The following is a 25,526-nucleotide window of genomic DNA, read 5'->3' on the forward strand; positions in this document are numbered from 1 at the left end:
AGATTAGCGTATGTATAGCATATCAAACAAATCTTAGAGAATTTCCGATTCGGTTGGTATGCAAATCATAAGAATTCGTTCCCACTGAAAATAGTTCTTCTTCTTCTTATATGGCACTAACGTTCCTAGAGGAACTCCGCCGTCTCAACGTAGTATTACTTGCGTCATTTTCATTAGAACTTAGTTGACATTTCTATGCCAAATAACACGCCTTGAATGCATTCTGAGTGGCAAGCTCTAGAATACGCGTGATCACAGTGCAAGTCAAAAAAAAAAACACTACGAGTATGAACAATAAATAAAATACTAGCAACTGAGAACTTTATGGAACAGAAAAAAGAAGAAGCAAAATTCATAAAGTTTACGAGTTTACGCTTCAAAACAGATGAAGATACATCACTTTGATGCAAAAAGGATCAGAAACACTAACCAGTATGCTTAAAAAAATATATGTTTTTCATACCAACTTGACTGGTTATTGGCAGCACCATGTCGGATTGTAGTGAAACGTGGTGGGTGTAAATACATTGGACGTTTAAGCAACTTTGCACACTTCAAATATTTGAAAACAATAGACTATTTTCTAGAAAAGACCAAAGTTTTTTTCCTTAATTTTTTACAAACAATTTCTAACTCAAAAACTGTGAAGCCTGCAACATAATGCTATAAAAAGAAATTTTCAAATACAAATGCCAAAAATACAAAAAAAAATCATAAATTTACACTGAAAAGAAAAACTTTTTCCCTGTAGCAGTGTCCTTCTTCCAATGTATGAATGACTTGTTGGTTATTGTATGGGCTGTTTATATATTTTTTCAAATTTTAAATAATTTTATTTCATAATTTCTTCGAAAATTTAAAAAAAAATAGTTTTTTTGGAAAAACGAAAATCGAAAATCGAAGTTTTTGAATTTAAATTTTGTGTAAAAATTCAAGAAAAAAATATTGGCCTTTTCTTAAAAGTAGTTTACACGTAGGTTTTTTTACGCGGGGGATAGGTACCTCGTAAAAAACCGCGTTAATTGAAATATTCGCGTAAAAAAGCCGCGTAAAAAAAACCGCGTTAAATGGAAAATCCGCGTAGAAAAAAAACCATGTCAACTAATGATCGATATCAAATGGGACTATCTTTACGTAGAACGGAAGTAAAAAGTTGAGTGTTGCTCGCTGCCGAAAACCCGTAGTTTTTTCCTGCAATTTCGTTGGTTATTGGTAGCTATAGTTCGGTTTTCCTCACGAATGAGGTCATCTGCTGTTGCTAGAAGATTCCCTAGTAATTTGTACACTCTTCTACCGATGCACATGCAGTACCACCGTTGGACCGTCCAGAGCTAAGTAGACAGGAAAAGACATTCACAAATCGCTGCCCGTAAAAACCCTGTCCCGTTGTACCGCCCGGTGAGCTCCCCGTTACCTAACACATAAAAGCCACATAAGAATCGTGATAAGGTGCGGCACTAAGCGTTAAGCTCCGTTACAAGCACTAATTACCGTAATTTGCTCTAAGGGAACATGAGAGAAACATGTGAACTGAGAGGAGATGTAATATTTACGCTGTTTAACGCGGTTTTCCGCGTTAATTGGAAAATCCGCGTGAAAAACCTGCGTGTAGTTTTTTTAATATTAAAAATAATAAAAAAATAAGTATTCAAAGTTGCTGAAACAATCAATGTTTTTACATCCACAACGTTTCTCTACCAACTCCTAGGAAGAGACATTTGAAAATAATACCGGGCAACGGGAGGTCCACTGTTAAGATGGGCCATGCAGTGGTCAAATGCCAGTAGCTGAATGTTTTGTTTGTCATTGGTATTAGCCCTGGTTACAGCTTTCCACGAAATACCAATATGTGACATCGGCTTTTAGTCGATTACTTGACACCTGACGCAACAGGCGCTCGAGTCTCGCAGGAAAATAACAAAACCCGCACGATCAGGTGAGTCTCCAGCTAAAGCAGCAGTCGCCGGGAAACGATATGCATGGATATCCACAGCGTATCGCTATCACTCAATCCTAATAGGTCGCCAACGACTAATTCCACCAAAGCGAATGGAACTTAGAGCAGTACGGCACAAGCCCGTCGGTAGTGACCCTTTCATATACCCACTAGCAAAGCTCCCACAATCGCTGAATTGCCAATCCCAGCAGCAACAGCAACAACCCTCACGTTCCGTAAAACAGCAATGCAGACAACAACTTGCAGCAGTCACTGAAACACAACAATGATGCCAACAGCGTAAACAAAACCAACGTTTATGTGCAGCAAACACATAGCGGTATGCACTCATCATTGCATGTCATTTGTTATCCTCTTTCTAGGAAAACTCTAGCCGTTCGTTTTGTCGCTGTCAATTCGAACTCAAGTAATGGCTGAACAGCAGTTCTGACATAACGTTCCACCTTATTATACCGCCTTGGCCCACACTTTGTACACACCTGTACACACTCTCTCTCTCTGTCTCACCTAACTCACGCCGGTTTTTATCTTACTTCTTTATTTACAGTGCACCGCACGTGCACCCACATACTTACTACACCCGTCTGCAGACAAATTTCGTGGATCTAATGGATTGGTTCGTGTGGTGAGAGTGCCAACAATGCACATAAACATGATATCATCGCGGTCACCACAGTTGGAAACAGTTTCGTCCATTGGTGGCGCCAGAAGTTGCTGCTTCCCCGAGACAGGCACCCTCAGTTCAGTTGACACTCATCAAGCCGTTGCGGGTGGATGCAGTTGTAGCTGATCAACGGCCAAAGCGGGACTGTATTGCGGTTTTTTCTGTGTGCTGCACAATTTCTGGAACCACTAATTCGGCCGCGTGCACGCGCGTTGGAATATCAGCATGGGACGGTTAACCATCAGCTACAGCAACTACTGTCACGATAGTGGAATACTCTTCAACCGAGCTGTGAGCAAATATTTTAGAAATTGTGGGGCCCGGAACGATTCATCGGAATCGTCCAGAGGTAGTAGCAGTGGTGAAAATGGCACCTTGGATGTGGAAAGAAGCATTTGCAATGGAGCATATGGAAGATCGAATCAAAAATGGGAGGAAACTACATGTTCCGAGAGTGAGGAGGACGAGTTCGAAGGAAGTGTCGAACTGATCGACGAAAATCGCTTGTGTTATCGGGCCGAAGGCAATGCCAATATTGTGCTGTCACTGTCGGACAGTCGCCAGGTGCTTAGATTGAGAAAATCAGCCGTAGATGAACATAATAGAAAAGGTGTGTATTAGTGTATACAGCAACAATTAACGTAGTCTAACCTTTGCTTTCTATTTCAGACTCGAATGTAGATCTCCGACGATTCGTGAAATACTCGACTATGACCGCAAGTCTGTTTTCCCGCCGGTACGTACCTGAACCAAAGCTAGCCCGTCTCAGCTGCCGTCGTCTCGAAGAGTTCAACGCCAATTTAACTAAATATCGACCGGGTAAGATTAGTTTAGTAGCAGTAACATTGGAAATCCTAATCAGCGTATTCGCTTCTTTAATAGTTATCAGACTGAACAAGGAAATTCGCCTGTGTGATGGCATCCTATATCCGGATGTAGCTTTTTTGCCGGAGAAACTGTATCCAATAGAATTGGCTCAATCAGGAGATGCCCAGGTGAGTTTGATATTCACAATGTATTTACGCAGTCGCCGAATATTTCTGTACATATGTTTCGATACCTCGATACGTTTGTCTCTTAACTATATTCTTTGAATTAACCCCAATCGTGTTGCCCTTCTACACGAATGACATCCTTCCGACATACAGTGGGCCGATTGTAAAATTTATTCAGATAAAGACGAACAATTTCCAAAATACGGTATTATGATTTCTGTCGAATCTGCTATGAAATATGAGATAAGCTTTGAACAACTTTGAAAAACGACTCTTTTGACATAGGACTATGTCTTTGATTTCTATATACGGGGGTAACTCTACGAAAAATGTAACGATTCATTAAGAGTTTTCAAACGCATATTACTCAAAATCGTTATCGCGACATATGTTGCGTTATATACCATTGCACAATGGTCCAGGAGATGCATTTAAGTGGAAATTAGCATTCAGAGCTTGACAGTTATTCTCTAGACAAAAACTGTTTTAGACAAAGTTGTTACTCATGATAGAGCGCTTGGTTTTAAGTTGTAAAAAATAGGGTGATCAAAATTGTCGATGAAATAAAAAAAATCAACTTTCTTATCTTTATAGATAGAGGTAAACATAATTCGACAATGTTGTAGCTCCAATTATTTGAGACATCTTTGTAGAATAAAGTTTTTATCTATCTCTTGAAATAACCGATATAATGTCTTTTTTCTAAGTTACTTTAGGGTCACCATTAAATAAAAATGTCTTTTTGCTCTAACTTTTATATTTCAAATTTTACATGCAAACTGTCTCCGAAAGATTTTTGGAACATACTAATACAAACATTTTTCGATGCAGAACTTGTCAATATCTCAACTTTACTCAAAGTTATTGATACCTCTTCGCTCTTTTCATTTGTTTGTCATTCTTTCTGGGGCAAACATAAAAAATGTTTGTTGACCGAATTTGAAAGAAAATATTTCACTGTATATAATATGTGATTTTCAGAACAATGTTATTTTTTGTGTTTGAGTAAATTAAAATTGAAATAATGAGTTTTTTTTTATGAAAACCCATCAAGAGCTTTGAGCAGGATTAAGATATTGACATGTTCTGCATCGCAAAATGTTGATATTGACAAGCTCTAAAAGTCGTACGAAGACCATTTTGATGTACAATTTTGAATATAAAAGTTAGAGTAAAAAAACCGTTTTTTCATAGTTATCCTGATGTAACTCAGATAGAAAGCGCTAAAAACCACTTTGTGGAAGATATTTATTGTTTAACACTCCTAAACTCGCGCATTGGTCTGTCAGACCGAGAAATCAATAATTCGTTGATTTCTCAGAAAATATCAACACTACGACTTTGCGATTCTCTCTAGCTTCGTTATTCGTCGTTCGTCATCGTTTAGCGTATCGCATGTGTTGGTATAAAGGGCGTGTGCCCCTTCTTTAACACTTTCGGTCTGACACACCGACGCGAGTATAGGAGTAACTTTTTTTTTATCTCATTTATTTATTTATTAGGCTCATTAGCAGTTTAGCCGTAACAGAGACGGGTTTTAATCGTGTACATGTACATATGTTTATGTTTCTATAAATTGTAAATTACACAGTCGTTAGTAGTAGCCATTTAGGCGTTAATCTTTCTGTTCCATTACATTATGGTAAATTACACAGTAGTAGCCATTTAGGCGTAAGGGTATTCTTTCTGTTCATCCATTGTTCAGCAGACCGGACAAGGGAGACAGTTGATATTGATCATTGTTGAGTTATTTATAGAACAGCAGCCCGATGTGTCTTGCAGAGCAGAGCAGTTGCATGGATGAATCGATCTTATTTCGACCGTGGATCGATTTCCATCGCTGATGATGGTTGCGTGGACGTAGTTATTCTATAACAACACAAAGATGGTCAATCGAGGGCCCTGAGTTTGAACTCACGATCGATCGCTTGGTAAGCGAACGCGTAACCAAGTGGCTACGAAGACCCCCTGAGTAACTTTTTTTGGACAAGTGCTTTTTTTCATATTCTAGAATATTGTTGAATGAAATGAATAAAATAATGTTAGTGGCGAGGAATATTCATACAATATAATGCATAAGATCATTATAGGACTATTCTTATTTGATTTCAGTCCCTTTTATAACTGAATTGAACGGATCCATATATTAACTATTCGTCAATATATTCGTAGTTAGATTCATACTTCAAAAACAAAATATAAATGTTTGACTTTCGCATAGTTATTCGCTAATTATGATGGTCATACATATACACACTTGTGAAAGAATTTCACTTGTGGAAGAATTGTAAACAGTAAACTATAAACAGAGCGGTAGCTTATGGTAATTTTTAACAGTAACAATTTCGGGGATATTTTTTTAATAATGGACAATATCGACAAGAAAACAAGAAAAAGAAAAGCAAGTTCTTAGAAATCCTTTTATATCATCTTTTTATGCCCCATTAAAAAAAGGCATTAATTCTTAGTTTACCAAGAAAACAGAGACAAAGAATATTAGAGATATGCAAATTTTATATTCCAGAACCTTTATCATCTGGTAATTATTTAGAAGGTCGTTACACATTCTCTTCGTTAAAGACCCGAAAAAGACGCAACAACTGCATAAAATGTGAAAAAATATGTTTGTTTCGAGCATTCGGTTATACTATGCTCTGATCCTAACTCCAATAAATCCACAATCAATTGATACGTTTTTATGTTATTTTATAGCTCTTTATACTTTCATGAATTATATTCAGTTGCTTACTTTTAATTAATAACAGAGAAAAATTCGAATTTCGTTATTTGTGTTGTAGTATCAAAAATTACTCTGTTTTGAGGAGGCTGAATTAGATGACTATTAAAACATAATAAAGACGAAGAAAACATGTTTTTTGGAATTTTTTCATTTAATAATACCCTCTTCTTCAAATAAATGCCAATAAAGCCTGAAAAATACACAACGGCAACACTACAGAGAAGTTCAATTTTCGGTCTGTGACACCGTGCGCGAGTATACGTGTTATTATTTTGCACGCGAGTACAGGAGGGTTACACAAAAACTGTCTTAGACAAAGATGTTATATATGATAGAGCGCTCAGTTTTATGTTATCAAAAATAGGGTGACCAAAATTGTCGATGAAATGGAAATCTAACATTCTTATATTTTTAGATATAGATAAACATAGTTCAACAATGTTGTAGCCCCAGTTATTTTGAACTACTTTGTAGAACAAAGCTTTTTTCTATCTTTCAAAATAATCGATTTAGCGCTTTTAACTAAGTTGCATTAGGGTGACTATGAAAAAACGTGTTTTTTTCTGCCTTAACCTTTATATTTCAAATTCTACATCAAAAGTGTCTTCGTACGACTTTTAGAGCTTATCGATACCAACATTTTGCGATGCTGAACTTGTTTATATCTGAATACTACTCAAGTTTATTAATGGTTTTTTACCCAAACATGATTTCCATTTTAATTTACTCGAACACGAAAAATAACATAGTTTTGAAAATCACACATCATGTAGAGTGAAATGTGCTCTTTCAAATTCCGCAAATAAACTTTGTTTACGTTTGCCCCAGAAAGAATGCCAAACAATTGAAAAGAGCGTATTTTTTGGGAAGAAATGTCAATAACTTTGAGTGAAGTTGAGATATCGACAAGTTCTGCATCGAAAAATGTTTGTATTAGTATGTTCTAATAGTCTTTCGAAGATAGTTTGTCTGTAAAATTTGAAATATAAAAGTTAGAGCAAAAAAAAGACGGGTGGGTAATGTCGGGGACATAACCGGAGTGACGTAGGACTGTACAAAGGGGACAGCTTTTGTTAAATATATATTTTAAATATATTGTTTTATTTTCTTCACCTACGTGAATACCTACCTATCTACCTGAAAAATGGATTAGTTTACTGTTTACTCTTTATGAATATGTTGATGGTTCTGAAAAGAACCTTTGGTGTTGTGTTTTTGTTATCACTCGATATTCCCATCTTGTTCGGCTAAACCTTCCTGTTTAGCGATTTGTTGTCACTCGCCACAGCTTTCACAGTTGGAAAATTTCTTCCCATCCAGCTTGTGATATATTTTACAGTAAATTACATTCAATGGCACGTCGCATTACCACCACTCAGTATCGGATTGGAGGTAATTTTAACCTGTAATTGAACATTTGCGATGACAGTGGTACAGTGTCGACTTTCAATGTGGGGTCATAATTTGGATCTCTATGTTTACAAAAATGTCCAACTAAATAAGTCGCATTACATGTCCGTCCAATTAGCTAAATGTCGAACTAATTGTAGATTACTGTACTTTAAATCTGGAAACAATTTAAGAATTGGTGAAAATTGAATAATCAGGAAAGTCCCCAACTATCAATAAGCTCAGAACAACTGCCAAATTCACATACTCATCAGATCCTGGCAAACAAATTATGAAAACATCAATTTGTGTTTTATTATTATTTTGGATAATGTTTTAGAAAGCATTGAACTTTATTTCCTAAACTCTTTTTTGGAAGGTTTAATGGCCCTGAAAAGCGCCTTGTTTTATGGAATGGTTCCAATTTAGAAAACTTAGTACTCGTGGTTATGAAAAAAACCATTTCGAACGCCCTCGAAGCCGCCTTGTTCTGGATTTGCCACCAAAGCAGTTTGTATAAAGAACAAACTTTTTTCTTCTGCTACCTGATGCCGTTTTGCGATTGCGTTTGCCACTCGCCACTCGCTGCAACTGCCTGTTGTCTTGATGTCCACCGAACCGAATGTGGTCTGTTCCGAATGCAGGTTTTCTTATCGTCGCGAGCAGCTTTGCCAGCTAACTCGATCACTTCGGCGGCCGAAGCTATATAACGCCGGCTAGGTGGACTGGTACACTGGTACTAACGCGCTCGGCCTAGCTACCCTTGCGGGGAACTCCAGATCAACACGAGCGGGAACTCCAGATCAAGGTTCGAGCGGGATTTTGCCTTTCCCTTCACTTTTCCTCCTTTGCCATATCCAACCATGGCTGCTTGTGTTGGTTTGTTGATGTGAGGTGATGCGAAACGATGTGGTGTACGGTTCGGATGAGAATGATCGTTACGGCAGCGGAGAGGGGATTTTTAAGCTGACTGGCTGGCTCGAGAATTACGCATGTGTGAGACTGCGACCAATGTTTCCCTCATTTTTTTCTTTTTCCTTTCCAATCGTGCTTCATTCTATTTCGCTGCTGCTCTGGTTTCCCGTTTTGGTCGGTACGATTTGAGGAGCACAAAATGGACCAATCAAAAATGGGCACATAGTGCATTTGGACAATGCTTGATATTTCACAATTATTCAATTATTTATCTCAAGAAAAATGAAATGTTATTCGTTATGATAGATGCGTAGATATATTTCCTATCAATTGATGCAAAAACCTTTGCGATCTATTGAGAAATGCTCGAGTTATAAGCGTTCCAAATCTTGCATTTTTTCCTTCTTGTTCAGTGCCTAGATTTCCATTTCACCCCCTATATCTTCCGGTTAGACGTAGTCCTACGTCAAAATAGTTTTTTTCATGGTAACCCTAACGTAACATAGAAAAAAGACGCTATATCGATTATTTTAAGAGATAGAGAAAAACTTTGTTCTACTAAGATGTCTCAAATAACTGGGACTACAACATTGTCGAACTATGTTTACCTCTATCTCTGAAGTTATATTTTTTATTTCATCCACAATTTTGGTCACCCGAAAACATAAAAATGAGCGCTCTATCAAATGTAACAACTTTGTCTAAGACAGTTTTTGTCTAGCGAATAACTGTCGAGCTCTAAATGCTAATTTCCTCTTGAATGCATCTATCCTGGTGCATTGGACAGGAAATTTATCCAGATTTTTTTTGGCTCAAGACATGAACAGTGAATATAGTAAAAATAGTTAACAATTTGACAATTCAAATGAGTATGTTTTTTTTTCGATTTTACTATCCTCGTCTTCCCCCACAACGCAACGAGCAATCTTTTTGTCTACATTTAGGCGTTAGCTCATAATGTGATTAGATGCGTATTATTCTCGATTTTCCGATAATAGGCATTTATCAGTTGTCAGAATCAATGGAGGGATTATTTAGGAATGATCTTGAAGATGATATTGGATGATTTCACTCTATACTCAACAAAGATTTGACGAGAGCCTGGCCCAAAAGGCTAAACGTCGATAGAAATTTTATTAGATTGAAGTTCAGGTTGTTGTCCAATCAATTCGTGCTCAATTCACGTTCAACGTGTAGGTCTTGCTACTAATAATTTATGGAATTGCGGTCCAGGATGTCATTATATCGAGCATGTTTTTGGTTATGTAAAAAATGCAATTAATGAATTTAACCGGCTGCTGATTTAGAAGGTCGAAAAGGTATACTCACGCATATGTTCATGACTTCCATTTGATCTATCAAAAAAGACAAAAATACAGATTTTGAACAACGAAAAAACTCAATTCAAGTTCAGTTGCTACACACAATCACAGTCCTATGTCAAGATCGCGTCCGTGCATCTAGGCCCAGACCCATCATCTTTTTTAAAGAAGGAGCGATTTTCTCGAAAAAAAAGATTCCGATTTTTGATAAATATCTGCATGGATGCCCCATCAATACTTGCAGAACCAAACGCTTATAATCAGCGACGATTTTCTGAAACAACACGATCTCTTCGTAAATATTCGACGTAGTAAACTCATCAACAACCGGATTAATCCGGTAGAAATTGAACAGTCCACTCGATCAAATTCGCAATATGCCTCAGTGCCACTCTGAAGACTGCCTATTGGACTCAGGAGTATGGTAATGGATCCACTTTTCATTTCACTTTTCAAACGTTGAAGGAAGTCCACTCGATTACGTTTCAATAACGCCAAATCGTCTGTTGGATCATTAACGTGCCGCTGTTTCCGGACGACGGTCTACAAACGCGGCACCCATCGCGCGGATAGTTTTTTCATGTCCAAAATTTCGTGCAAAATCTATCCCACTTGTTCATTCGAAATAAGTACTACCTCAGGGTGGAAGATTGATTGGATCATTCCACGGAAGATTACGCAGGACATAACGGACGAATATCTTTTAAATGTATTCAATCCTAGCAATCCATAATGTGTGATAAGGACACCAGACAACCACGCCGAATTCCAGATCTGATCGAACAATCGTGCAGAACAACACTTTCAAACAGGTTGGATCGCGAAACTCATCGGAGATTTTGAACATGAATCCGAGTTGCTTATTAGCCCTGGTAATTATGTCCGAGTAATGCGACTTAAACGTTAAGGCAGAGTCAAGCGTAATTCCAAGATCACGTATTTTTTCCACACGTAGCAAAGGTTGAAAATCGATCATACAGGGTTTTCCAACTTTAAATTCCGAAAGTAAATTGAAATAAAACACACTTAGAATTCGAATTTCGATGAAACTTTTATTTCAAATTAAAGTTTGGTTTATGTCATTATGTGTGAAATACAACATCATTCAAATGTCCACCTAGGGCTTCCTCGCACACCTTGATCCGGAACAGGTAATTTTCGATGCCTTTTCGGCACATATGGGGCGGTATCTCGGTCATAACTTCACGAATGTTGTCTTTCAAATGTTCAAGAGTTTACGGAGAGTTGGCATAGACACGGTCTTTCGCATAACCCCACAAAAAAAAGTCTAGCGGGTTCAAATCGCATGATCTGGACGGCCAATTGGCATCACCAAAACGCGAAATTATGCGTCCCTCAAATTTCGTTCGCAATATGGCCATGTTCGGTCGTGTTGTGAGGCACGTGGCGCCGTCCTGCTGAAACCACATGTCATCCATATCCATATCTTCAATTTGTGGCAGAAAAAAATCGGTTAACATGCGGCTATAGCGCTCACCATTCACAGTTACCGTCTCGCCGTCCTCATTTTCAATAAAATACGGCCCGATGACTCCACCAGACCATAATGCGCACCAAACTGTGACTTTTGGCGGATGCAATGGCCTCTCAACAATCACGTGTGGATTTTCTGAGCCCCATATACGGAAATTTTGGGTGTTCACATAGCCACCGAGCTCGAAATGTGCCTCATCGCTGAAGAAAATTTGATGCGAAAATTCAGCATTTTGCTGCTGTTGTTCGTTCATCCAATCGACGTATGCCCGACGCATTCCATGGTCACCGCGCTCTAATTTTTGTACCAGTTGGACTGTAGGCAGTGTCTTAGAACATCAACAAGTATTCACGAGTAACGAACATGATTTTATTTCAGTGTAGATGACTGTTTTTTCAGCTTGAAATACACTGCCCTCATTATATTGATGACAATAACAAACGAGTTCATTTTGTTCATATCGCTGTTGCTTGAACAAATTTGCTATAATGAATGAATGCGACATTGAGTGGGGTTCAAAACTTCGCTGTTATTTATACTTTGGATATCAAAAGCAACAAATTGATATTCATCACATCCGAAACGATATTCGTTCTGGCAGTGAATTTAAGTTCAAAATAATTTTTATTTTTCCAACACTGGATGTAGGTGCAAGTCCAAATGCAAAATTCGCCACAATGATGTGTTTGACAAGCTCAATTGCTGAGAACGTCGTGGAATCGAAACATTCGGGTCATCCTCCACACTGGCAGCAACAGCAGCAATATTTTCGACCGAACGCACATTACGATGATGCACAGGTTTCACAATATCCGCTACGGATCCAGTTTGTTCGAATTTACGCACTACATTAGCGATTGTGTGCTCTGCAGACCATCCATGTCGACCAAAATCCGTCCTTAATGCTCGTAAAACATTTGCCGGTTTTTCATCATTTTTATAGTATAATTTAACAAAATTAACACGCTGTGCGATGCTAAAACGATCCATATTGTAAGATGGCAGACATTCAACTAACGATATGACGCTTTGGTTGACAGCTTGACAGCAAACGGTTGTCAGCGCAGGGCTGTATACTTTCGGAAGCCCGAAATGGAAAACCCTGCATATGTAAACGTTATTGGCTTCAGTTTTCGGTGAAATGTTATAACGTTACATTTTGGAACACTTAATTTGAGATAATTTGTGCACCACTCTACAAAAGTGTTTATCAGATGCTGTAGCCGTAAGCAATCAGCTAAGCTTCGAACTGTCGTATACATTTTAACATCATCCGCATAGAATGATCGACTACCAGCTGGGAGTCCAAGGTTGTTGCCTTGAGGTACTCCTGAGCTGAGATTCTTCAAAAAATCAGATCCAAATCGTACACATTTTTTTTCGACTGGTGAGGTAAGACCTGAACCAACGAGTGAGTCTCGGGGATACATCAATCTTCTCAAGTTTAGCAAGCAGTATGATGTAATCAACCCTGTCAAAAGCAGCCTTGAGGCAGCCAAATATAGTAAGAAGGTGATAAAAATGCACTGTAATAAACTTAATATTTAAAATTGATTTTTTTAAAATCTGTAAATAAAAGCTGAAAATCTGTAATTTTGTATGTGGCAACTCTGAAATTCACCCATAATGTTTTTTTAATGCAAGCGTTGAACACTAACGGTCAAATAATGTGTAACCCATGACCAAAACGAAAGAGCAAGATCTTACCAATCACTAACCAATTCCGGGAAGACGAATAGAATGACAGGTCGGACTCGATTATCCTGATAATTTTGGTTTTGTTTTTTAATCAGAAATTTTGAATAATTTGTTAATCTATATATATATATATATATATATATATATATATATATATATATATATATATATATATATATATATATATATATATATATATGATAGTTTGAAACCTCTCCCCCCTCTCTAAGGGGGGGGGGGGGGTGCCATACAAATAAAACACAAATTTCTGCATTACTCGAGAATCAATCAAGCAAATGAAACCAAATTTGGCATGTGCAGGTTTTAGGGTGCAATAAATGTTTTTACGGTGATTAGATACTTCTCCCTCTTCTTTAAGGGGGGGCTGCCATTCAAATGAAACACAGATTTCTGCATTACTCGAGAACTAATCAAGCAAATTGAACCATATTAAGCATATGGAGGTTTTAGGGTGCAATAAATGTTTCTATGATGGTTAGACTCTCCACCCCCTCCCTAAGGGGGGGCTGCTATAAAAATGAAATCCAAATTTCTGAACTACCCGAGAATTAATCAAGCAAACGAAACCAAATTTGGCATGTGGAGGTTTTAGGATGCAATAAATAGTTCTATGGTGGTTAGACACTTCTCCCGCTCTCTAAGGGTGGGCTGTCATACAAATGAAACAAAAATTTCTGCATAATTCCAAAACTAATCAAGCACAATTTGGGATGTGAGGGTTTTGGGTATGAGAAATGTTTCTATAATGGTATGACACCCCTCCCTCCTCTGAAATGGAGAGGGAGTCCCATAAAAATATTACACATGTTTCAACCAAACATGACAATTGAAAATTTTCGGAAAACTCTGAAGGAAAAAGGGAATATTCGGAAAATTAAATACCCATATGTTCTAGAATTACATAGTGACAAGTGCTGTTAGTCCATTTGATGTTTGCGCTAGCGAAATTGATCTTTGTTCGAAACTGGAAATGGATTTTAATGTGATGAAACGCACTTCTATATCTTCTTCTATGTATAACAAAAAAAGGGTCGCCGGATGTGTTGATAAGAGCAGAACTCGAGGAAGGAATTTTCCGATTTAGGGATGTCAGTATTCTATCATATTTTCTGTATAAAACATTTATTCCATGTAACGGAGAAACATGTTATTTGCAAGTGGTTTAAAAATCTTGAACGAGAATTATGTCTGAAAATAATCTGATATTATAATGATGAGTTTTGTTAGAAATACTAGGAATTTTATAGTAAAAAGTTAATTCAACGGGGACGAATAGAAGATCAATCAATGAACAGTTCTGCGATTGGACCCATGAACTTGCTCATAGTAAGAAAACGTGATTATTTGAAGGTATTGATAACAAAAAACAAATTTTGGGCGGGACGAAGTTTGCCGGGTCAGCTAGCTACTTTATAAATATGATTATACCAAGGTTTTTTACGCGGTTTTTTTTACGAGGTACGTATCCCCCGCGTAAAAAAAAACCTAGGTGTATTAGAACAAAATTGTACGTAGCTAGGTAGAGGAGGGGTCTGGAATAGGGGTTTTGCTATACAACTAGTTTCGATTATCCGCAGTAGATTTTTATACGTTTAAAATTCCAAATTTGAATGAATACATTGATTTAAAATTTAAACATACCTAATATCATAGTATAATGAGACATGGATGTAGCTAAGATGAGCAGGGTTCATTTAGTGTATTTAAATTCGGTTATCCATCCACAGTGTATCATATATAATATGATCATTCGAACAATAATGGACGTAGTAAGAAAAGGAAAAGTTGGGGTAGGAGTGTTGCAAAGAATACAAAATAGGTGAACCTTTACATTTTCTTTGATAGTCCTTTGATTTAGTGGATTCTCAAAAGATGTCTAATTAGCATCTTCATATGTTATGATATTATCGCAGAACAAATCCAATAAAACTTGTTTGGCAAATTATTATTTATTTCAGTTTAGAAACAAATTCATGACTAACGATGTGAATTAGAGTGCCAACGAAAATGGTCATCTCAAATTTACGAATAGGACTTCCTGAAAAAATGTTGATGTCTTCGAAAACATACACTATACAACATTACAGCTTAATCGGACTTTATGTACTATTGTCGCAAAGACGCTAAAATTTGAGTCTTCCGAAAACCGTTAAATCGGCCAAGAGGGGAGTGCATGAAACCGGTGCTTTGAAAATAAAAAAGTTGAAGCCACATGTCTTCAAATTGCATGAAGCGTCGAGATCTACTGTCATCTCGATTTTTCTGCCATCTAAATCCCGAAATTCGATTTTTGGTAATATCCTGCGATACTAGTAAATAAAGTCCGATTGAGCTGATATTTTGCATAAGGTATTTTTTAGCGGGAATCAACATTTTGCAGGAAGTCCCTTTCAAAAATTCAAGGGTCACTATTCTCCCATAAATTTATTGGCACTTATAATGTGCATAATATGCAACAAAGCAAAAATTAAAACTTAACATTTTTCTCTAAATATTTTTACGTAATTCTCGCAGCTGGAATTGTCTTTCCATTGGCAATCCGTTTTCCTCAGCCCAAGTAATAACTACTTTTTGAAATTTTTGTATGATTCGATTATCCGGAAAAATCGATTGTCCGGAGTGAAATGAAATTAGCATTCGCGTATAATCGAGGTTCTACTGTATTCGAATAAACTTTATACCAAAAAACTGAACTCCATATAAAACGTTTATTTTTAGCCGAAACATTGAATAAATGAAAGATTTTTGTGGTTTGTCTTAATGGGGTAGTACGCTGTGGAAACTTGAAATAATAAAAAAAAATAGAAAATAAAATTCTACCCTAAAATGTTCTCTGGGATGTCTAGTTTATTCTAGTTTTTGTCCTAGGTTTGTCCGATGCTCCGTTCCAAAGTTACAAGCCAATTGGACTTAAGTCTTTTCGTAAGGAACATAGGTACAAAATTTAAAACGCGTTTTCTCATTTCATCAAATCACAATCCCATCATTTTTCCCAGATTCTCTACAAAATTTCCTGTCATCGTACGTAGGATTTTTTTTTGATATTTAAAAAAATTAAATTTTGGTTAATGTTTTTGTCTCGATTTTTGAAACAAAAACGCAATTTTTTCACAAAATTCGCCATTTCCATTCCGTCAAAAATCAATATTTTGAAAATATCCTACGTGTACGATGACAGGAAATATATCCAAGATTACATAAAAAATCATTGGTTGGAATTGGTCCACTAGAAAAACTTGTAGAACTCCCACCAGTTTACAAGGTTATGGTTGCAAGGGTTGCGGCTATTCAGAAGACAGTCCAATTGACACCAATTTATTTATTTATAATTTTTTTTTTATTAATTCGTTTATTTTTACAGGCTCAGTTACTTAAGTTTAAAGGAGCCGAATTCTTAAATATAATTTTAAAACTATATATATATATATATATATATATATATATATATATATATATATATATATATATATATATATATATATATATATAAACAATTTTCTTACATCTATGGTTAGTAAGGTGGAAAACCGATTACTCGCGGTGTACTCGAGTTTAGAAGGGTGACATATTTTTAGGAGAAGCATGGGATATAAGGAAATCGTAACAATGTTGATGAACACTCAATTCTTAAATCTATTCGTATATCTATAGTGTATTTACATTTCAACTTATTCTACTATGTATAGTTAGGGGACGAATTACGCGCAAAGTAAGGAAAGAAGGGTATAAGGATATAGGGACAATCACACACGAAGATCGATAGCTTTAAGGAAAACATATATATGGGACATGTAATCAAGGTCTAACCGAGCTAACACATCTCTCACCGGCACATTGGGCTGTCTTCCTCGGGCCTGAAGGGAGTTTTCTAAATTCGATCTGGCGACCAGATACACCTCGCACGACCAAACAACGTGCTCGATTTCGCGATAACCTTGGCCACAAACGCAGAGATTGCTGCTGGCAAGATTTAAACGGAAGAGTAGCGCATCTAACGAACAGTGATTTGACATGAGTCGGGAGAAGGTGCGAAGAAAGTACCGACTCAATTCCAGACTTTTGAACCACGGTTTGAGGCTAACCTTAGGGATAATCGAGTGAAACCACCGGCCCAACTCATCTTCATTCCACTTGCGTTGCCAGTTAGCGATGGTATTTTTGCGGACTAAAGAATAAAATCCATTGAGGGCGATTTGACGCTGATAAATATCGCTTTCAATTACACCTACCTTTGCTAATGACTCAGCCCTCTCATTACCAGGAATTGAGCAATGTGAAGGGACCCAGACAAAGGTGATGACATAACAGCGTCTGGATAAAGCACTCAACATTTCTCGTATTCTCTCAAGGAAGTACGGCGAGTGCTTTTCCGGCCTCACTGAACGGATAGGTTCGACAGAGCTAAGAATATCCGTTACAATGTAATAGTGTTCAACAGGTCGTGAGGCGACGCTGTTCAGCGCCCAATGAATTGCTGCCAATTCAGCAATATACACTGAGCAAGGATTCTGAAGACTGTGGGAGGTGCTAAAAAATTCGTTGAACACTCCAAATCCTGTGGACTCATTCATAGAGATATTATCACATATTATCACAATTGATACGCCCATACTTTGCATTGAAGATCGTAGGAACGATCCCCGATCGATGATAATCTGGAATTCCATGGATTTTCTCCATCATGAACAGATCAAAATGTACAGAGGAATTGATGTAGTCAGGAAAACAAACACGGTTGGGAATATACGAAGAAGGATCAAGCGATCTTTTAGTGGGAGTACGATCTGTTACGATCTTTTAGTGGGAGTACGCCTGCCAAAACCTCGAGACTCATGGTATGTGTTAAGGGCATACATCCCAACGTAATACGGAGACAAAGATACTGAATTCGCTCGAGTTTAATGAGATGTGTTTTGGCAGCTGATTGAAAACAGAAACTGCCATACTCCATCACAGAATAGTTGTTCGATACAACATTATAAGATCTTCGGGATGGGCTCCCCACCAGATGCCGGTAATTGTACGGAGAAAGTTTATTCTTTGTTGGCATTTTTTACTTTGTTTATTTTTTACTATATGGGCCCCCCAAGTACAAATGTTTCTCACAAAGCAAAGCAATATAACATATTATTCAATAGGGGCGGCAGACCCCGAGAGTGTAATTTGTCTTACAAAACCTTTATTGAAACAGAATCAAAGGCCCCCTTTATGTCCAAGAATACTGAAGCCATTTGTTTTTTTTTCGGCGTAAGCCATTTGAATTTCTGAAGAAAGCAACGCAAGACAATCATTCGTCCCCTTGCCCCTGCGGAACCCATATTGTGTATCTGAGAGGAGGCCATTCGTTGCAAACCATCGATCAAGGCGAAACAAGATCATTTTCTCCAACAATTTCCGTACACAAGACAGCATTGCTATTGGGCGGTACGAATTGAAGTCGGACGCGGGTTTTCCGGGTTTTTGAATAGCTATAACTCGCACTTGTCTCCAATCATCTGGAACAATATTATGCTCCAGGAGGCAAACCATCTCTGGAATTGATGGCTAGAGCAATCGCGTCCGCATATTTTTTCCAGTCAATGTGCCTTGTGAGGTCATATGCCATGTTTATAGATTCAGACGAATTCGACCCGATGGTGATGGAAATTTTGATTGGCAAGTGATCACTACCGTTGGGGTCCTGGATTACATTCCACTTGCAATCTAACGATAGTGAATTCGAGCAAAGCGAGAGGTCAAGAGCACTTGGATTAGCAGGAGGTTTAGGTACACGTGTTGTTTCCCCAGTGTTCAAAACGGTCATATTGAAGCTGTTACAAAGGTCATATATCAACAATGAACGATTGTCGTCGTACTGTTCTCCCCAGGCAGTTCCGTGAGAGTTGAAGTCTCCCAAGATCAATCGTGGCTCAGGAAGGCACATGTGAGCACATGTCAACAAGTTGCTTGCGGCTAACCGCAGCTCTCGGAGGCCAATACAAGCTGACAATACAGAGGTCTTTGCCTCTAATGTTTGCATGACAAGCAACAGCTTCGATCCCTCCAATATTTATTACATATGTAGGGCCTATTCTGGAATACTGTAACATCGTTTGGAACCCGTATATGGTCGTACATGAAGAACGCATTGAGTCAGTTCGGAAACAGTTTCTTCTATTTGCACTTCGTAAACTCGACTGGACCTAATTTCCACTTCCTTCATATGAAGCACGCTGCATGCTCATAAACATCCAAACACTAAAAGAACGCCGTGAATTTGCGGTGCTTTCTTTTGTTAATGACCTAATTTCGCAACGAGTACAGTCAGCTGAATTACAAGAAAAACTAAATTTCTATATATCTGGGCGTCAACTAAGAACACGAAATTTGTTTCTAACCAAAACATCCAGAACAAATCATTCAAATAACGCCCCTATCAATCGCATGATGCGTATATACAATCAGCACTGCGAAATAATTGACACAACAATGAATAAAATACAGCTAAAAAGAAACATGTACCGCAAAAATAATATTTAACCTGAGAAAACATTGTAACATTAGTGTATAAGTGTGTAGTCTACATTTGTTTGACGAAATGAATAAATAAATAAATAGATGGAAGGTCAAGTCGAAAAAATGAGCGGTACTTATTGATCCCCAATAGTACCACTCCGTATCTGTCATCACGGTCCAAGCGTATAATATTAAAATCGTGGAAAGAGAGATCATTTTGAGAAAAGAGCCAAGTTCCGGACAGAGCAAAAACATCACAGTTGAAGTTATGAATTAAAAATTTGAATGTATCCAATTTAGGGATAATACTAGGACAATTCCACTGTAAAACAGTGATATCTCCGACCTCTCTATTTGAATTAGACATCAAGAGAGATAATCATCGCAAGGAGGGGCCATGTTAGCATCAATTGTTGCAAAATTGTCTTTTAGACTGGAAACATTGAAATGACAATGGTTCTGATAGAGTCGGAAACATTGAAACAAGTGAAGATTTGATCCACAAGGTCAGTCAACTTTATAAATCCCGATTGGGAAGTTGAGCTGGACGGACAAATAGGGACAGTTGGGGTTTTTGATGTCCCCTCAAGTGCTGGGTCGTTCGAAGGTGAGCTGTTCCCACAGAAGCCAGGAGGAACCTGATTTGGCTTGTCCGCTGCACTCGATTTTTTAGGCAAGCTAACAGGGGTTTTCACCGGGAGGACTTGTTCTTGAAATTTGGGAGTGGTCACATTTTTGCGCCGGGGATTCCCTTTGAAAATACACGGTGTGCCCCCGCTAGCTGTGTCCGCTTCCATTTCGTCAACTGGCAACGTGGAAAAGGTATTGTGTGTTGATATTGGTTGTTGTTGTTGTTGGGCCAGTGGAGAAGCGCCCTTCAAAATTTCCGCAAAAGTGCACTTCGAGCGTTCCGTTAAAGAGCACTTCTGTTTCTCCCAGCGACTCTTGTAAGTTTCACAAGCTGAGAGCACATGTGGAGTTCCCCCACAATATGGACACTTATGCTCAGTCGCACTGCAGGATTCGCCCACATGTTGCTCTCCGCAAGTTGCACAGCGCTCCTTGTTGCCACAATAAGCTGAAGTGTGGCCGACTGACTTGCATTTTTGGCAAGTAATGGGCTTTGGCACGAAGAGTCGCACCGGTAGCCTCAATTTGTCCACCATAACGTAGTCCGGGAGAGCGGAACCAGCAAAAGTAACTCGAAACGAGTCGGACGGCGTGAATTTTGTTTTCTTTTTTCTTGGGAGACCTTACCGAGTTGGTGACAGTTCAAGATTTTGACTTCCGCCGAAGGGAGCTTCTTGAACTTGCCAACTCCTTCACTTCTAATTTTTTCGCACGTCAGACCCGTTTCACTCAATTCTCGCGTAACTTTTGAAAAGGTCCAATGTAACATTTTCGCCAACTCGAGAAAAACGTAGTTGAAGACCCGAACATTATTTCGCGAATTGTCTTAAAAGCTATCAGTCTTTATCACTGTTTTCACCACTAGCTGTCAAGAATAACTCCGTAAAACCAATCGTAACTATTGTTCCGTGATTTGAGATTAAGGTTGAAGCCTCGGAGCGAAAAATGTTACATTGGACGTTTTGACTGCCCGTGTTTGCACATTGGACATATTACGTTGCACTATAAAAATTTGAAACTAACTAATAAACAACAATCCAAATATCAGCATTTCGTAACAACACCTGTAAGAAACAAATTCCAAAACGACCGAAGTACGACTGCGAGTTGTATTGACTGCTTTGTTACTTCGGACGTTTCGGCCGTCGGAGGAAAGTGGCGTCCGAAGTAACAGCCGGGTGCTTAAAATTCGAATCTGTACATTGGATATTTTTTGTATCGGCGACAAAAAGATGAAGAAGATAGATACGTGAACTATTGTTTTTGTAATACATTCAATGATTGAAAACTAATAGCGTGCATCCATTAACTCGATTTGTTTACATTTGTTACATAGGACCTTTTCAAAAGTTACGCGAGAATTGTTCTAACACAGTCTGATGCGAAAGAAAAGAAAACAACAAAAGAAACCACTTCGACTTGTGGAAGAATGATGGACGTTTTCGTTCTAACCACCGTAGGAGCTATCAATAAATACATCCGATCCGAATGACTACCGATTACCGAATGACTAATTTATTTTTTGTTTGTGAATACCTAATGAAACTGTGCCATCAGATTAATCATAGTAATTTTTTCCCGTTGAAAAAAATCGCGAAAATCGCATACTTTTTATCATGTTCATAGTGTGCTACCCCCTTAAGCGGAGACCAAAGAGAGCTTAGCTTTCGATATGATTTTTGAAAGGCTGAGACTTTTCACATGACTTGGAATATGAAAAAATATATCTTTTCGTTCTTGAAATATAATTTTAACAAATAAAACATATGTCTCAAGGGTTCATGAGTAATGATAAATAATTCTCAAAAATATTTCGAACTTCTTCTAGTGGTTAGAACATCCTTCAAAGCATGTGGGCTGTTTCACACCCTTTCATACTTTTTTTTCTGGAGTTATTTCTATGAAATGATTCGATCATAAATCCAGTTGAATAAAATGAAAAGGTATTTCAGAAAAACTTTTCCTTGTACTGCACTCTAATCATCATGAGTGCGTAAACCTTCTGGTAGAACGAAATTGTTCTCCTCGGTTTATTATTAGATTCGCTCAGAACATCACACCATTCTTTGACCCCTCCGGGTTACGATGAACCATTCGAGGTGACCTTTACATTCCACTTCCGCGGCCCCTTTTCCCACACCACTCGGGGTGTTATTTGAAAACAGGCAAACAAAACTAGCGATACTTACACTTGCCCCGAGGTAAGCGCTACGAGAGCGCGCGCGTCATCCGCGCGATTCGAGCAAGACAAAATACTGAAAATAGAGAGTAGTAAACAGCAGAGATTGTTATTACTGTAAATTAACTATTCAACGGAATACCGGCGCACACGAGCACCGCTTCCCCGGTGTCACCCCGGCAGCAGTGTCTCCGGCGGATATTTCCGCGGGTAAAAATAGCACACGGTACGCGCGGAATGCTCGCTGTCAATATTTACTCCACCGCCAAGTAACGCACAGTTTTGCGCGACTATAAACCCATCGGAGCACGATTACTAGCTTATTTGCTGATGTGTTTTCATTCCTCTTTTTGTTGTAGGATGCCAAAGGGTTATCTTTTAACACGTACTGTGTTGAAATCAAACCGAAACAAGGATGGTCCTTCCTGGACGAATGCCATGGAGATGATCCGGACCGCCAAAGAGCATTTCTAGATTATGAGAAAAGCATACTGCCGGAATTGATGGGAGTTCGGAAATGTCGATACTGTTTATACCAGTATCTGAAGGTTTGTGTTTCACTATCTGATATTAATTTAAACACCAACTTTTTTTCGGTTTAGCTCCAGAAAAATACCGTTGGAAAGGTTAGCAAATATTGTCCGCTAGATTTGTACTCTGGGTAAGTTGTAACGCTTCTCGCTTTATCATTCAATAAAATATTTTATATAACTTAAGCAAACCCGTTCGAATGCTACACGCCATCAAGGGTCTGATCGGGGCACCACAGAACAACTTCAAACTGCTCAGAAACGGACGGATCGTTTATGATGAGAAACAGGACAAATCGGTCTTCAACCGAGTGCTCAAAGAAATCTTCTCGCGGGATGGACGCACGAAAGAAGAGTTCGTTGAACGGTATTCAATAGGTTATGAATTGTTAACATCCTTTTTTTTGTTGGTTTCTTTTCAGGCGGAAAACCATTTTTATGAACCTTATAAAAGAGATTCTGCTGAAGGATTTTACTACCTACGACGAGGCTCCCACTTGTGATCGAAGACTGCTATCGATTAGAAAGAATAGAAAAAAGGTACAAAATCCACCAGCTGAGCGGATATCACCTAGCATCGAATTTTTTTCGTTGAACGGTTCTCTCTTTCGTCTTCACAGAAGGATACAAATCTGATTCACCTGCGATCCTGCAGTCCAATTAACTACGAGTTTTTACCGAAAAACTGTGCGCTCAAGCAAATATTGGATGCGCAACTTTTAGTGAAGGTGAAACAGTTTTTTAATATATTGGATATCGCGTGGATGGAATAAACGATTTTGTTTTTACGATTTTCAGTCAAGCCTGCTCAAGATTCACACGGACACGTTTCGACAGGATAACAGTACTGCTGACTCTTTCGTATATATCGATGAGCTGTTCGAAAAATATGTCGACTACCTTGAGGATTGCCCCTGTTGCGGAGAAAGAGAAGGAAATGGCAATTTCTCCGACACGTACCTGAGTGAGGAAGAACGTTATCAATTAGGTGCCACCGCTATGGATTGTTCCGTTATGATCACTTTTCGAAGGTTGACTGATCGAGAAGAAATCAGGTAAGAAGTTTGTTTGACTCTGAGTGGATAGAGGAAAATATTCTGTCACTATAATTGGGCGATATTCAACATAACTCAGGAACCATTCAGAAACATTATTTCAACTCGGAACCTAGAACTACATTCAATTGTCTGTCACTTGTAGATTGCCACCGGCGGCCGAGAATCACATCGTCGACATCGCATCCATGCAGTTCCTCGTTAATGTAACCATCACAGATCTCGACCCGAAGTCGCTGGACCATCACAGAAAGTATCTCAAGCAGCTGCGGGACTCTGCCGGAGCCTATCGGGAGTTTATGGCTAGGATAAAGCGCAAAAGTTGTGGTTGATGATATTGCAATACTAGCTAGTAATATGTACAAGTTTTTTTTATAAATATTTAAAATTGCTAGAAATACTCCTATTTATCAGATCGTGTTCGTAGAAATTTTTACACAGGGTTCAGATAGGTTTTAAGTAGTATTCCAATTATTTCTAATAGAGTCTACACAATACAAGTTTTATTTATCTCAATTGTACCAGATAGCATTTTATATTCCGATCATTTTGAACCACTTTTTTAACTATGTAAGACATAATTTATTTCAATCCTAGGGAAACAACAAATTGATGTGAAAGAATATTATCGATAAAAGACGTGAAATTAGTTAATAACAGAGCGTAACACTGCGATAGCTAAAAACAACAATAATACGTAATTATTGAATCGAAATACTGACTTTGCTGCAACATAAATGTACGATATATTCACTAAATCGTTTTAAACTAGCCTTAGGCACATTTCTTTTCACCTTCACCGCGTTTAGTGTTTATTTCTGGAACATTCTCCAAAAGAAATCCTTCATATATATAGCAATTTTAAGTAGTAGAATTAGTAATGCGGTACGCTAACTATTCAACCATTCCACGTCAAACCGATATAGCGGTTCTCAGATTTTCGTCAAAAGTGGTAATTTTGTTCTCTATTACAAAACATTTGACCCGCATCTTTTTTTTTTTTATGAGGGAGACCATTTTGATTTTAGGGTGGTCCAAAAAATATTTTTTTTACTTTTTCCCAAAAATGACTTTTATTTAAAATTCCTAACTTTTGAACTATTCAGATTCAGATGACCGACATATCAAATTGAAACTTATGAATTACTTTTATTTGAAAAAAATACTATTTTAACGATTTTTTGGATTTTCGTTTTCATAATTTTTGATCGAGTTAGTTTTATATAGTTTTCTCGGTTAAAGATAGAGGGCGCAAATTTTTTAAATATTTTTTCAGGAAAGCTGAAGATTTTTTACATAATAAATGTCGATATCAAAGATGCTATTTTTTTCGTATTTGAGACATGATTTTTCAAGTTTAACATGTTTTAAGACTTCGTTCAATATTCCTAAGTGACTAGACTAGACCTATGCGACCAGAATCCAATTTTCCCGCAAGTGT

At 37.9% G+C, this 25,526-nt stretch overlaps 1 protein-coding gene across 5 annotated transcripts in view; it reads left to right on the top strand.

Moving 5' to 3' along the window:
- LOC129776910 (inositol-pentakisphosphate 2-kinase) overlaps window positions 1–25,200 on the top strand; it is a 355,299-nt gene extending 330,099 nt beyond the window's left edge. For all 5 annotated transcript variants that reach the window (XM_055782846.1, XM_055782845.1, XM_055782849.1 and 2 more), the window contains 10 exons: window positions 2,505–3,231; window positions 3,291–3,440; window positions 3,504–3,616; window positions 22,860–23,048; window positions 23,103–23,161; window positions 23,218–23,385; window positions 23,453–23,570; window positions 23,651–23,758; window positions 23,829–24,085; window positions 24,231–25,200. In XM_055782846.1, coding sequence (XP_055638821.1) covers window positions 2,847–3,231; window positions 3,291–3,440; window positions 3,504–3,616; window positions 22,860–23,048; window positions 23,103–23,161; window positions 23,218–23,385; window positions 23,453–23,570; window positions 23,651–23,758; window positions 23,829–24,085; window positions 24,231–24,417 — 1,734 coding nt within the window. In that variant the 5' untranslated portion in view covers window positions 2,505–2,846 and the 3' untranslated portion in view covers window positions 24,418–25,200. The remainder of the gene's footprint in view (window positions 1–2,504; window positions 3,232–3,290; window positions 3,441–3,503; window positions 3,617–22,859; window positions 23,049–23,102; window positions 23,162–23,217; window positions 23,386–23,452; window positions 23,571–23,650; window positions 23,759–23,828; window positions 24,086–24,230) is intronic.
- Window positions 25,201–25,526: the final 326 nt, after the last annotated feature.

Source organism: Toxorhynchites rutilus, chromosome 3 (genome assembly GCF_029784135.1).
Source record: "Toxorhynchites rutilus septentrionalis strain SRP chromosome 3, ASM2978413v1, whole genome shotgun sequence".
Taxonomy (NCBI): Eukaryota; Metazoa; Arthropoda; class Insecta; order Diptera; family Culicidae; genus Toxorhynchites; species Toxorhynchites rutilus.